At 47.8% G+C, this 15,637-nt stretch overlaps 1 protein-coding gene across 4 annotated transcripts in view; it reads right to left on the minus strand.

The window, feature by feature from the left end:
- ZNF318 (zinc finger protein 318) overlaps positions 1 to 13,194 on the minus strand; it is a 46,597-nt gene extending 33,403 nt beyond the window's left edge. For all 4 annotated transcript variants that reach the window (XM_062186158.1, XM_062186161.1, XM_062186160.1 and 1 more), the window contains exons 1-2: positions 12,725 to 13,194; positions 9,973 to 10,121 (exon numbers count right to left, since the gene is read on the minus strand). In XM_062186158.1, coding sequence (XP_062042142.1) covers positions 9,973 to 10,121; positions 12,725 to 13,183 — 608 coding nt within the window. In that variant the 5' untranslated portion in view covers positions 13,184 to 13,194. The remainder of the gene's footprint in view (positions 1 to 9,972; positions 10,122 to 12,724) is intronic.
- Positions 13,195 to 15,637: the final 2,443 nt, after the last annotated feature.

Genomic DNA, 15,637 nt, shown 5'->3' on the forward strand with positions numbered 1-15,637 from the left:
TGGCCAATTGGGGATTGAACCATTGGATGGAAGTCCTCTCTCTGTCTCTCTCTCTGCCTCTCCTTCTCTCTCTGTATAACTGTGTAACTCTGACTTTCAAATAAATAAATAAATCTTTATAAGAAAAAATATGGTCTGAACCTATAGCATCAGCATTAACTGGGAATTTGCTACAAATACAGATTCTCGGGCTCTATCTCAGGCCTAATGAACCAGAATCCATATTTAGCAAGATTTTCAGGTGATCTGTATGCACTTAAACCTTTAAGAAACATCAGTTCAATTTTTTTTAAAGATTTACTTATTTTATTTGAAAGGCAGATTTATAAAGAGGCAGAGGCAGGGGCAGGGGCAGGGGCAGAGAGAGAGAGAGAGAGAGAGAGAGAGAGATCGGTCTACCATCTGCTGGATCACTCCCCAGATGGCCGCAATGGCTAGGGCTGATCCGGATCCAAAGCGAGGAGCCAGGGGCGTCCTCTGGGTCTCCCGTGCTGGTGCAGGGCCATCTTCCACTGCTTTCCCAGGCATAGCAAAGAGCTAGATTGAAGTGGAGCAGCTGGGACACGAACCGGTGCTCATATGGGATTGCCGGCACTGTAGGCAGCCACTTTACTCACTATGCCACGATACTGGCCCCAGATCAATGGTTTTTAAGATGTTCCACAGAAATTCCAAATAGTTTAAGAAGAGGCCAAGTATTGTGGTGAAGCAGGTAAAGCTACCGCCACCTGTGAGGCCAGAATCTCATATTGGTATCAGTTCAAGATGCAGCTGCTCTACTTCCAATCCAGCTCCCTGCCAATGTGCCTGGGAAAGCAGCAAAAGATGGCCCACATGCTTGGGCCCCTGTACCCATGTGGGAGACCTAGAAAAAGCTCCTGACTCCTGGCTTTGACATGGCCCAGCTCCATCTGTTGCGGTCATTTGGAGAGTGAATCAGTGGATGGAAGTATAAAAAGCTACCTAATGGAGGTGCTAGGAAAGCAGAACCATCAGGGCTCACTGAAATCATACTGGTCTCAATTTTCTGTCTACATACTAAAGTTCTGTATAATACTTAGCTGAAAAAAGGGGGTGTCATTGTAGGAAAATTCTGTTAACTACTGATCTATCTAATTAGCACGATTTTCTCATAAGTTTTAGAAGATACTCCAATGCTTTGTTTTGCTGGCTCATATATTAACAACCACAAAACTGCCTTATTGGCCTGTTTTGTCACCCTGTCTCCTTCCTTGTCTGGAAACCCACAAGCACATGCTAATCTTGTGCCCAGGAAAGCAAGTGTTTTGGCTCACTATACCTTCTAATTTCATGGAAGTACAAAAGTCTCAAATTTTGTGGTGTGAAGAAAAATACAAGATGGGACAGCTGTTCTTTTAGCTCAGAGTTCTATACCACATATAACACAAAATCTTTTTGGGCACTATGGACACAGAACTTCTATGATCTAAAAAGAAAGTTTCTAACTTAAATCACAGATAGAAATAATAAATAAATAAATAAATACTTTAAGCATGTAACTTTTAGGTAAACTGAATGAAAAATAAAAGTGTTTCCAACTACTCACATTCCAGAGTAAATTATTGGTGTCTTTTATACTTTCTGGTAGCCACTTTTTGTTTTTTTGTGTATTTCTAAAAATGACTTTTCTTCTTCTTCTTTTTTTTTTTTTTTTTTTGACAGTCAGAGTGGATAGTGAGAGAGAGAGACAGAGAGAAAGGTCTTCCTTTTTGCCGCTGGTTCACCCTCCAATGGCCGCTGCGGACAGCGCATCTCGCTGATCCGAAGCCAGGAGCCAGGTGCCTCTCCTGGTCTCCCTTGCGGGTGCAGGGCCCAAAGACTTGGGCCATCCTCCACTGCCTTCCCGGGGCATAGCAGAGAACTGGCCTGGAAGAGGGGCAACCAGGACAGAATCCAGTGCCCTGACTGGAACTAGAACCCAGTGTGCCGGCGCCGCAGGCGAAGGATTAGCCTATTGAGCTGCGGCACCGGCTTTTCTTCCTTTTTTAATAGATGTTTATCTCAGGGCCAGCACTGTGGTGCAGCAGGTAAAGCCACTGCCTGCAGTGGCATCCCATGTGGGTGCCAGTTCAAGTCTCAGCTGCTCTACTTCTGATCCCAGCTTCCTGCTAATGTGCCTGGGAAAGCAGTGGAGGATGGTCCAAGTCCTTGGGACCCTGCACCCATGTGGCAGACCCAGAGGAAGCTCCTGGCTCCTGGCTTTGGATCAGCTCAGCTCTGGCCATTGTCGCTATTTGGGGAGTGAACCAGTGGATAGAAGACCTCTCTTTCTGTCTCTACCTCTCTCTGTAACTCTTTCAAACAAATAAAATAAAAATTTTTTAAAAATATTTATCTCTAAGACACTAGCAGAATATCAAAAAGTTGCCTTTTATTATTTACCAGTCCTGTCTTTGTTCAAGTTGTAAAACTGGGCAACAGCTATAAGTAACTACATGAAAGGGTATCAGGAATAAACTTTACCACCTCCTCTACAAAGAATGCCACCTGTGAGAATCCAGAATCTGGGAAATTTTGAGATGGCAATATAATATTAAATGGATAGAAATGAGAATGAACCAAGATGATCTCTAAAGTCAGACATAATTAGAGTAAAAATTTTGCTCTGTAGGTCTGTCAACAATGAACACACTATATTTAAGAAAGAATATCATGACTTGAGTCACTCCACTGCTAAAATGCCATCTACTACACAAAAAAAGTCAAGTCTCTGCTCATATTAGTATAGGGGAAAAACATAGGCTACATGGATAGTGGCAAGTTCATCCATGCTCCCATGTTCAGCTTACCTCTAGCCTAATATCTGCTCCACCTCTAAATATAAAGAAACTAGACACGAGAAGGGTCTCAGAAAGCCTATGTACAGACTTAGAATCTCTATCAAAATGAGGCACAAAACAATGAACACGGCACAAAATAGTAAAAAAAAAAAAAAAGAGCAACCATGTAAATACGGCAGAAATCACATTATTTTGTCCTCCTTTCTCAGGATTCCCAAAAGATAAGAAAGAGGACTGGCTGCAGAAAGAATGAGCCCCCACATCTCCTATAGCTCGGAATACTTTGGTGAGACACACTCTCTGAAAGCCTTGGTTAAGTCCAAGTGTTTTCTAAAATAAGATCTAATAAAAAAAAAAAAAATGATCAGTGGCTGGCATTGTGGCACAGTGGGGTTAAGCTGCTGCCTTCAATGCCCACATCCAATATGAGCATCAGTTCAACTCTCAGCTGCTGTACTTCTGATCCTGCTTCCTGCTATCGTGCCTAGGAAAGCAGCAAAAGATGTCCCAGGTACCTGATCCTCTGCCATCCATGTGGGAGACCTGGATGGAGTTCTAGGCTCCTAGCTTTGACATGGCTTAGCCCGAGCCATTGTGGCCATTTGGAAAGTAAACTATGGGGCTGGCACTGTGGCCTAGTGGGTAATGCTGCCGCCTGCAGTGCCAACATCCCATATGTGCTCTGGTTCAAGTCTTCGCTGCTCCACTGCCGATCCGCTCTCTGCTATGGCCTGGGAAAGCAGTAGAAGATGGCCAAAGGCCTTGGGCCCCTGCACCTGCATGGGAAACCGGGAAAAAGCTCCTGGCTCCTGGCTTCAGAACAGCGCAGCTCCGGCCATTGCGACTAATTGGGGAATGTACCAGCGGATGGAAGACCTATCTCTGTCCCTCCTTCTCTCTCTGTGTAACTCTGACTTTCAAATAAATAAATCTTTTAAAAAAGAGAGAGAGAGAGGGAGAGTAAAGCAGCGGGTGGAAGATCTCTCTCTCTTTCAAATAAATAAATAAATCTTTAAAAAATGTAAAGGGACCAGTGGTGTTGCATAATGGGTTAAGCCACCATCTACGATGCCTGCATGGCATATGGGTACCAGTTCTAGTCCCAGCTGCTCCACTTCCAATCCAGCTCCCTGCTTATGTGCCTGGGAAAGAAGTGGAAGAAGGTCCACGTCCTTGGGCTCCTGCACCCAGTGGGAGATCTAGATGATGTTTCAAGCTTCAGCCTGGCCCAGACCTGGCCATTTGAGGAGTGAACCAGCAGGTGGAAGATCTTTCTCTTTCTCTTTCCCTCTCTCTGTAACTCTGCCCTTCAAATAAATAAAAATAAATCTTTAAAAATAAATATTGGATGTGGGTGATAAGTACATGGGGATTCACTATATTTCTCTATTTTCTGTTTAAAAATTTTCATTAAACAAGTTTAAAAATGTGTATGTGTCCACAGAAAAGCTTGTACACTCAAATTCATAGCATCACTATTAATAATAGCCAAAAAATAAAAACAACTCAAATGTTACCATTCATTCACCACTGATGAATGGATAGACAAAATATGATAATGAAATATCAGCAATAAAAAAAAAAATGCTGGCTGGCGCCGTGGCTTAACAGGCTAATCCTCCACCTTGCGGCACCGGCACACCGGGTTCTAGTCCCGGTCGGGGCAACGGATTCTATCCAGGTTGCCCCTCTTCCAGGCCAGCTCTCTGCTATGGCCCGGGAAGGCAGTGGAGGATGTCCCAAATCCTTGGGCCCTGCACCCACATGGGAGACCAGGAGAAGCACCTGGCTCCTGGCTTTGGATCAGCGCGATGTGCCGGCCACAACGGCCATTGGAGGGTGAACCAACGGCAAAAAGGAAGACCTTTCTCTCTGTCTCTCTCTCTCACTATCCACTCTGCCTGTCAAAAAAAAAAAAAAAAAAAAAAAACCAACCAACAACAAAATGCTATAAATATGGATGAACCTTAAAAACATGCTAAGTTAGGGGCTCATGTTGTGGTGTGACCTAAGCTATTCCCCACAATGCCAGAATCCCATATTGGCGTGCTAGTTCCAGCCCCAGCTGTTCTGCTTCTAAACCAGCTCCCCACTAATTTGTCATGGAAGGCAGCAGAAGATGGCCCAAGTACTTGGGTCCATCTCACCCACATGGGAGACCAGATGGAGTTCCTGGCTCCTGACTTCAGCTTGGCCCAGCCTTGGCCATTGCAGGTATTTGTGGAGTGAACCAGCAGCTGTAAGAGGATAGAAGATCACCCCCCTATTCTGCCTTTCAAACACATATCCTTTAACAACAGCAACAAAAAATGCCGAGAGAAGCCAGTCACAATGGACCATATATTATGTATGACTTACATAATATATGTATTTACAATACAAGTATTTAAATAAGGTGTCCAGAATAGGCAAATCCACAGAGACAGAAAGGACATTAATGATTCCCTAGGGCTGAGGGACAGGGTGGGAGAAAAATGGCTAAGATACAGTACTTTTTCTGTCATGATAAAAATGTTACAAAATTGTTTGTAGTAGCGATGCACAAATGTGCATATACTAAATGTGAATATACTAAAAATCAATGAAGTGGACTGGGGGCAGGCATTTGGCCTAGCAGTAAAGCCATCAGTTAGGATGCCTGTGTTTCAGATTCATGTCTTTTGATTTCAGCTTCCTGCTAACATGGGTCCCAGGAGGGAGCAGGGACAGCTCAAGCGGTTGGGTTCCTGCCACTTATGCATGAGACCTACATTGAGTTTCCAGCTCCCAGTTTGGCACTGGACATTTGGGTAGTGAATCTACAGATAGGAGCTCTCTATCTCTATTGGTCTCTCTCTCTCTCTCTGCCTCTCAAATTTTAAAAGCTTAAAGATCAAATGTGGCCGGCGCCGTGGCTTAACAGGCTAATCCTCCGCCTTGTGGCGCCGGCACACCGGGTTCTAGTCCCAGTCGGGGCAACGGATTCTATCCCGGTTGCCCCTCTTCCAGGCCAGCTCTCTGCTATGGCCCGGGAAGGCAGTGGAGGATGGCCCAAATCCTTGGGCCCTGCACCCGCATGGGAGACCAGGAGAAGCACCTGGCTCCTGGCTTCGGATCAGCGAGATGCGCCGGCTGCAGCGGCCATTGGAGGGTGAACCAACGGCAAAAAGGAAGACCTTTCTCTCTGTCTCTCTCTCTCTCACTATCCACTCTGCCTGTCAAAAAAAAAAAAAGAAAGAAAAAAAGGAAAAAAAAGATCAAATGTGTGAATTATATGGTATATGGATTATATCTCAATAAAGCTATTAAAAACATATGATTAAAAAAAAAACCCAGAAAGGTCTTTCAGAGCTCAAACTCTACATTCTTTCCCTCTTTTTTTGACAGGCAGAGTGGACAGTGAGAGAGAGACAGAGAGAAAGGTCTTCCTTGTCCGTTGGTTCACCCCCCAATGGCCACTGCAGCCGGCACGCTACGGCCGGCGCACCGCGCTGATCCGAAGCTAGGAGCCAGGTGCTTCTCCTGGTCTCCCATGCGGGTGCAGGGCCTAAGTCCTTGGGCCATCCTCCACTGCCCTCCCAGGCCATAGCAGAGAGCTGGACTGGAAGAGGAACAACCGGGACAGAATCCAGCGCCCCGACCGCGACTAGAACCTGGGGTGCCAGCGCCACAAGGCGGAGGATTAGCCTATTGAGCTATGGTGGCGCTGGCCTACATTCTTTCCCTTTGCTGAGTCTCCAAAATGCCTCCAAGAAAGTCATTTGTTTCTGTCTTTTCCCTATATAAATCAAAGGAAAAAAAAAATGACTAGTCCTTTAATTTATGTGAGAGCAAGGAATTAGGAGATAAGAATTCCATGAATGCGGTCAGCACTGTGGTATAGCAGATAAAAGCCGCCTGCAGTGCTGGCATCCCTTATGGGCACTGGTTCGAGTCCTGGCTGCTCCACTTCCCATCCAGCTCTCTGCTATGGCCTAGGAAAGCAGTGGAAAACAGCCCATTAGGCCTCTGCACCCATGTGGGAGACTCCGAAGAAGCTCCTGGCTTTGGATTGGTGCAGCTCTGGCGATTGACGCCATCTGGGAAGTGAACCAGTGGATGGAAGACTCTCTCTCTCTCTTTCTGCCTCTATGTAACTGTCTGCCTTTCAAATAAATAATCTTTTTTTGAAAAAAAGAATTCCATGAATGGAGCACTGAATGTGTAAAGTACTCTGCAGAAAAGAAGAAACTGACCTCATATGCACGAGATTTTAGAATCCAAATGTTCTAGAATTTTTCAACCTGTTCATACTCTCTTTTACAACAAGTTATAGTCCTACTCATAGGGCTGCTAAGGTGAGGATACTAACAGTCCTGGCAACTTGCCTATCACTCCAACCTGATATAAAACAAAAGATTCAATAAAAGAAAAGAAAAAATATTAGAGTCTCAAGAAAAAATAAACATCTACATACAAAGGATAGACTGGCCTATTTTCATTAGGTGGAGATTAGACTCACTGTCAGGAAATGTGAGTGTGCCAATAGGCCTGTGGCCTGGTTTTAGGGGATAGTAATTATACAGAAACCATATTAAAAGGAAAAGAACCAAATGTGTAGGGAATAAAAGTATAAAGAAAGAAGGGCTTTGTACCTTCATTCAGAACTTTAATCTCACCTTCTCTACAGTAAACCTGTCTCTCAGAAATATCTGACTCTAGAAAGATTATTGCCCCAAAATCTTTAAGAGAAAAATTTAGTTTTTATAATTTAAAAAGATAACTGGTTATCTGAAACACACATGCACACCAAATTTTATATAAAGGGAAGGTGATACCTTATGTTACCAAGAGGAAATACAGAAGTTACTTCAAAACCTCATACAGGAAGGAAGAGAATCATACCACGCACCAACTACCCAGACAGCCTACTCAATCATTTCCCAAAATAGAAACAGTCGGAAGGGCAAGGGCTGTTGCCTCAGTTAAGTAATATGGTCACATATACTCTCTTCAGGAGCTTCAGTGTTGTATGTCTTGCCTTGCTTCCCTACACCCATAGCTGCTGGAGCTTTGAAGTAAATATGGAAGCACTGGTCCTCAGACTTCCTGCCCAGCTATCTCCTACTTGCCTGCCTATGCTCTCTGTACTTCTGAAAGATAGTCTCAGTTTGAAAAAATATTACCTGGACTTCCTGTTACGTTAACCATTTGTGAAAACTTCCAATGTGTTGGACAGAGACCATAACAGACTCAGAAAGAGTGCTTTCTTGCACTTTCATCCTTACTTTTTGACTTTTCTGAGGTAAAAAATACCTAACATGATTACTTACTTCCCATATAAAGTTCCTAGCACCTGAGGTCTTTATTTTGACACCCCAGCAGTATGTCCTTCTTCAGGACTCTGTAGTTGTAAGATAACAACTGTACTTAAACATTTTTAAAGATCTCTAATTTGGGGCCAGCACTGTGCTGAGAGGTGCCAGCATTCCATATGGGTATCAGTTCAAGTCCTGGCTTCTCCATTTCCCATACAGCTTCCTACTAATGTGCCTGGGAAAACAGCAAAAGATGGTCCAAGCACTTGGGCTCCTACACCCACATGGGAGACCTAGAAGAAGCTCCTGGCTCCAGACTGGCCCAGCTCTGGTCATCATGGCCATTTGGGGAGTGAACTAGCAGATGAAGATCTCGCTCCCACCACCCTTCTCTGTAACTCTTTCAAATAAATAAATAAATCTTTAAAAAATTATGAAAAAAATTTCTACTAATGCTTTATCTATTTAATATACATACATGTATTAGACATGAATTTATTTAAACCCTTTCTGAATCTGTTTCACCCTGCACAAGCTAAAATATATATACATAAGGGACCTGTTGGTATTTTCAGTATTTTATAATCTACATCACCTCAACTTTTTTTGATTTGTGAGAACTCTGATTATATCCTCTTATCATCTTCATTCTAGATAAACCAAAAAGACTTTTTTTTTTTTTTTTAACAGAGAGAACAGATCTTCCATCTGCTGGCTCGCTCCCCAAATGGCTGCAACAGCCAAGGTTGGGGGCCAGGCTGAAGCCAGGAGCTTCTTCTGGGTCCCCCAAGTGGGTGCAAGGGTCCAAACACTTGGACCACCTTCTGCTGATTTCCTAGGCATATTAGCAGCCATTGCGGCCATTTGGAGAGTGAACCAGCAGATGGAAGACTTCTCTCTCTCTGCCTCTGTCTCTCTGTAATTCTGCCTTTCAAATAAGTAAATAAATCTTTAAAAAATTAGCAAGATTTTTTTAAAAAGTACAGCAACTGAGACTCAAACTGTCACCCATAGGATGCTGGCACTGCAGGCAGCAGCTTAACCATCTACACCACAGTGCCAGTTCCAAAGTCATTTTCATTGATTCATTTTTTTGAACAGAAGAATGACAGAGAGACAGAGATCTTCTATCTGCTGTTCACTCTCTGATATGCCCACAACAGCCAGGGCTGATCAGAACCACAAGCCAGAAATTCCATTCAGGTCTCTCATGTGGGTGGCAGGAACCCAAGCACGTTGGCAATCATTTGCTGCCTCCTAGGCATATTAGCAGGAAGCTGAATCATAAGCAGAGGTGAGGGCTGGCAGCTTGGTGTAGTGGGCTAAAGCCTCCTCCTGTAGCTCCAGCATCTCATATGGGAGCCAATTTAAATCCCAGCAGCTCCTCTTTTGATCCAGCTCTCTGCTATGGCCTGGGAAAGCAGTAGAAGATAGCCCAAGTGCTTGGGCCCCTGCACCCACATGGGAGACCCAGAAGCTCCTGGTTTTGGACTGGCCCAGCTCTGGCTGCTGCAGACATTTGGAGAATGAACTAGCGGATCAAAGACCTCTCTGTCTCTCCCTTTGTCTATAACTCTACCTCTCAAAATAAATAAATTAAATATTTTTTTTAAAAAAGCAGCTCCATCCTGATCTTCCTAAGCAGTGACTTCACTCTCTGTACCACAACACCTGGCCCAAGATGACCTTTTTAAAGTCTTTTCTCCTATACAATTCATTCAGAAAGTCTCCCCACTCAGTCTTTTCCAACATTACATTTCCTGTTAGACAAATGGACATGGGGATTAACTTCAGCACTGGCACTAGCCTTTCAAACACATTATTCAGAAAACAGCAACATTTCTGCCTTCAAGGGTAGTACTAGCACAGTATACCCTGTTTTAGCTGCAGCCTACCTCTCCACGTCCTCCAGATTATCCACTGGTGACCCCAACCGATCACTAAGCCGTCGCCGTTCAGGGGTGCTAACACAGAAGTGGTCATTGCCAACAGTGATCCTTAAGCTCTGTTCCAAAGAGTCAGAACGCAGACCAGGAGAGCGTCTCTGTAAGATTAAAGTTCATATGGTAATCAATAGTCAAGACACCTCTATACCCAAAAACATGTCCCTCCTTAGTCAGAGTCATGGTCCAACAAAAAGAGAAATGGCTGTAAGATACTACTTCAAGAATGAAGCACTTTAAAAAAAAAAAAAAAAACTGTCCTTTTCTTAGCCATAAAAGCCCCAATCTCTGATTCTCCCAAACAGTGATCTCTCATATTTAATGGGTGTGGGAACACAGAACTGAATAAAGTCTCCTGCTCCCAGAGCCTAAACATTTCTAGTGAAAAAGACAAGCCCACAACAGGTTTTTTTTTTTTTTTTTAAAGTACTTTTACCAGTGATAGATGCTATAAAGTCATTAAAACATAATAGCATGAGAGAGACTGGAGAGTTACTTCACATAGAACAGAGAAGGACTTCCTGAGGTGGTAGCCTTCAACCTGAGACCTGGATGGTGAGATCTGGTCTTGCCAAAACCAGGTAGAAAGATGTTTCAGGCGAAGGGAAGAACTTGGCATGTTTCGAGTAACAGCAGTATGTGTGTACACAGCAAAGCGACAAGACAGGCAGAAACCATGGTTCGGAAAACCTGAAGTTATTTTGAGTGTAGTAAGAGCTACAGGAGAGTTTTAAGAGGGAGAATGATGTGATCTGACTGCTTTTCTTTCAGGTGCTTGTATTGTTCACTCCCTCACCTCCTTTAGGTCTGTTTTCAAAGGTCACCTTCCCGGAAGGCCTTCCCTGGCTATCCTATCAAAAATTTTAACTCCCAGGGCCAGCATTGTGGCACATCAGGTTAAGCCCCTGCCTATAATGTCAGTTTCCCATACAAGTGCCAGTTAGAGTACTGGTTGTTCCATTTCTGATCCAGCTCCCTACTAATACACATGAGAAAGCAGCAGAAGATGGCCCAAGAGCTTGGGCCCCAGCCTTCCACATGGAAGACCAGGATGGAGTTCCAGGGTCCTGGTTTGGGCCTGGCCCAGCCCCGACCATTGCAGCCATTTAGGGAGTAAACTACCAGATGGAAAATCTCTCTCTGTAATTCTGCCTTTCAAATAAATAAACTTTTTTTTTTTTTTTAAGCAAACCAAGAGGGGGACTCGGAGAGGAAGACTTAAGAAAACTGTGATGGTGGAGTCTGTATAATGAATCTTCAAAAAACATTTTTAACTGCCTTCTCCATTCTTTTCCCTCACTCAATCACATTTATCATAGCCTTTCTAACACCTCCATCTTATTAACTCTCTTCACCAGAAGGAAAAACTCTACAAGAAGTTTTTGGTCTGACTAGCTCTTTGGTGTATCCTGACATCCGAGAACAGAGCCTGCTGGATGCTCAAGAATATTTGTGAAATACATAAAATGAAGGCTTAAATAATCATTTAGACTTCTGCACACAGAATAAACTGGAGGGTGGCAAGAGTGAATTATAAAGGAGCCAAATGCAACAATCAGGGCAAGAGGGAATAGGGTTTAGGAGCTAAGTGAAGACAACAGGACTGTTTTGGGGGTGCAGTGTGGACGAAGAGCTAGCAGGTTAGACAGATAAGGTTAATCTGACAGATGACATATGGGAAGAAGGGACGATGACTGTTTTTACTTAATGGAAGATGCCATTTGCTGAAACACAGAAGACTGAAGCAAATTAGTTGTGCCCTGGAGAAAAGGAGACTGTGGAAACAAATATTCTGTTCTTCTTGCTTCCGCTGCAGTGAAATGACTGACACGCTCAACTTTAACGGTGATAATTCAACTTGGTTACACGTTAGAGCCACAGGAGAAAAGAGAAACGTTGTCACTGACGTTAAAAGAAAAAAAAAAAAAATGATGAACTGAAAACAGAAACCACTTTCAAAACACCAGACCGTGCCCAGAGGTTCCGCTAGAGGCGTGTAGTGAGAGGTCGACCTTATGCCTCAACTCAACTTCCTAATCTCAGGAGCCGCTGCTCGGGCAGTGAAACCTAACGGTGCGAATCACGGGCTCCGGGAACGAGGCAGATGCGAGCTGAAGCACACACGGCTCCACCACTTCTCCCAAGACACGCAAGCCTCCCTGGGGTGGGGGTGGGGGTTTCCTCGGCCACCCCACGCCTCCAAAGGTGGCCAGAGTGTACAGGGTGAAGCCGAACTCCTGGCGGTTAGCTCAACGAGTGGTGGTGGCCAGCCCCCAGGGCTGTGGTTATGCACACTTCATTTCGGAGAGGCGGCTCCGCTTTCGATCAGCTAACCGTTCACACCGCCGGCGTCCGGCCCGGCTCGGCGACCCAGCCGGACCTGCAGCTGCTCCCGCTAACAAGCTCCAGCGGGGGCACGCATCGCGGAACCCTGAGACGTCAACTCTCCGTAACACCCCCCGGTCCTGGCAAACTTTTCCACACCTCACCCCGAGTCCTGAGGCTCGGAGCGCTCCCTCCCGACCCGGCGGTCCCCAGTCCGTTAGAGTGGAAACGACGCTCCCGGGCGGACAGCAGCCTGCCGGCTCCGGCTAGCCCAGGGGGCCGAGGCGAGGTTTCCATTCAAGACCCCGGCCTGGAGGCCGCGGGAACTCCGGCCGAAAGGGCTAGGGATGGAGGGAGTCCCGGGCGAGGGTGGGATTACCCGGCTGCCGCTGTCGCCTGGATGGTCTCCGCGGCCGTCCCGGGCGAAGTCGGCGCGGGACTCCCCTCGGCTGCTGCCTCGGAAGCCGGACGAGCCCGGCGGGAAGAGTCGTCGGCCCCGCGGCGGGGACGGGGAGCCGCGACGGGCCCGCGGCGGGGACGGGGAGCAGCGACGACCCCGCGGCGGGGACGGCGAGGCCCGGCGGCCGCGGGGCGGGGACGGGGAGCCGCGGCGACCCCGCGGCGGAGATGGCGAGGCCCGGCGGCCGCGGGGCCCTGAGGGCGAGCGGGGCCGGCGAGTCGGGGTCCGCAACGAGGAGGCGGAGGAGCAGGAGGGCGGTGGCGGCGAAGTGCGGCGGACGGGGCCTGAGGAGGAGCCGGAGCTGCGGCTGCTGCGAGGGCCGCCGCCGTCTTTAGGCCGGTGTGAGGAGACTGAGGAGCGGGCGCCGCTGCGGTACATGGCTCCGGCAGCAGCGGCCACGGCGGCGGCTCCGACCCGCGGGCGCCCTGGACGCGGGCCCCGAGCGCGCCGCCGCAGCTGCAGCCGCTGCCGCCACGGCCGCCGCGCGCCGCCCCCAGGGTAGCACCCTCCTCTCGGCCCGCGCCGGCCCTCGGGCCCGGCCAAGCGCGCCTCCGCAGCCGGCGGTTTGAGGGCGCGAGCACGCGTCCGACACACCCCTCCCGCCCTCCGGGCCTCCCAGCTCCTCTACTCAGGAAGCGGCCACAGGAGGCAGGAGGAGCGGGGCGGAGCGCAGGAGCCGGCGCGAGCCGGGGCGAGGGAAAGGGAGGGGAGAGGCGGGGAGGGGAGGGCAGGGGAAGCGCGCGCCCGGCGCTCCACACGCTCCGCCCCCAGCCCCGCAAGATGGCCGCCGCCGAACCACCCACTTCCCCTCCCCCGGCGGCCACGTGACCCCGGGGCCGCGCGCGCAGTGGGCGGGGCGGAAGAAAGGCTCCGCCGGAGAGGAGCGTGGGCTTCCCGGGGTGCCCGAGGCCGCTGGACGCGGCTGGCTTCGGGTCTGGGGTCTTCGCTCTCTCCCTCAAGGCTGTTCGTTTGTGAGAGGGACGTGAACGGTTCCACGAGAGGAGGACATAAATGACTCCCGGAGTGGCGGCCATTGCGCAGCTCGGCAAAGGAGCCCACAGAAATCGAGGTCCCACGGGAACGGCCGACCGCCCGCAGTTTCCTGTCCAGTGTCCTGAAATGGAGAAGAGAAAAGCGCGGGGTGGAGGGGGGCGGAACCCGAAACAGACATCGTAGGTTTTCCGGGAGATCTGTCAGCCACGCATTCTGGAGCCCACGCGGGGACAGACAGGCCTGGGGAGCTTGTCGTGAGAGATTCAGAAATGCTCTCCTCCCCCGACCTGTGACCAGTGTTTCTGGATACAGGGTCCGGTCTCTGCGTCCTAAATGCAAAAGCCGGAAAACGGAAAGGCAACACAAAAAAGAAATACGATGGGCCGGCGGGCGCCGCTGCTCAACAGGCTAATCCTCCGCCTGCGGCGCCGGCACACCAGGTTCTAGTCCCGGTCAGGGCACCGGATTCTGTCCCGGTTGCCTCTCTTCCAGGCCAGCTCTCTGCTATGGCCCGGGAAGGCAGTGGAGGATGGCCCAAGTCCTTGGGCCCTGCACCCCATGGGAGACCAGGAGGAAGCACCTGGCTCCTGGCTTCAGATCAGCGCAGTGCACTGGCCGCAGCGGCCATTGGAGGGTGAACCAACGCAAAGGAAGACCTTTCTCTTTGTCTCTCTCTCTCACTGTCCACTCTGCCTGTCAAAAAAAAAAAAAAAAAAAGATGGTCAGAGCATGAAAATAATGTTGACTCTCCAACTAGAAATAACCATAAAATGGTATTTAATAAAAGCAAAGGCAGAACACAGGAAAATGTAATTATAAAATTTATATTGTCTAGTTCTTGCATAAAATTAAAAATATTTTCAATTCTACACATTGTAGCACATGCTTATAGCTGGGTAAAAATGTTTTACTAGCTGATTTTTTTTTATACTTGGCATATTTCTTTTTTAATTTATTTTTATTTTTTATTTGACAAGCAGAGTGGATAGTGAGAGAGAGAGACAGAGAGAAAGGTCTTCCTTTTTGCCGTTGGTTCACCCTCCAATGGCTGCTGCGGCCGGTGCATCGTGCTGATCTGAAGCCAGGAGCCAGGTGCTTCTCCTGGTCTCCCATGCGGGTGCAGGGCCCAAGCACTTGGGCCATCCTCCACTGCCTTCCCGGGCCACAGCAGAGAGCTGGCCTGGAAGAGGGGCAACCGGGATAGAATCCGGCGCCCCAACCGGGACTAGAACCCAGTGTGCCAGCGCCGCAAGGCGGAGGATTAGCCTGTTAAGCCACGGCGCCGGCCCTATACTTGGCATATTTCACTCTTTATATGATCTTTATGCAATCTAAAAACCCATAAAAATTATTTTAATGAAAAAATACTAAAAGTCTTCCAGAGGTATATACATATGCCCTGTCTTTATTAGCCTATATATGGGTTTTGGTTATCCATACTTTTGATGGCATCTAAGTAAATACGAAGAAAATGTGAGTTAGGATGTATAGATACTTGGAATGAAGACATTTTAATCAGGGTTCATTATACTCTGTGTCAACTTTTCCTCCTCGATTTTGCCATACTGAGTACGTATTTTTATCAAGGGAGCTATGGTCTATGATCCTCCTGGTCTGTGACCGGAATTCTCTCCTACTTCCCCTTCCCAGCCGCCCTCTTGGTGGTTTCTCTCCTGTCTTTGGTGTAAGCTCTCACAGATCCCTTCACTTCTCAAAGCAGCTTTCCGTCACACAAGCAGTCTTACTGGATTTGCGGGAATGTCTAGCCCAGGGTCACAATGTAAACGTTATTCAAGCTGAAGGGTCTCCCCTCCCCTAGCTTCAGACTTGAAGGCCGCT

This window comes from Lepus europaeus, chromosome 3, assembly GCF_033115175.1.
Source record: "Lepus europaeus isolate LE1 chromosome 3, mLepTim1.pri, whole genome shotgun sequence".
NCBI lineage: Eukaryota > Metazoa > Chordata > Mammalia > Lagomorpha > Leporidae > Lepus > Lepus europaeus.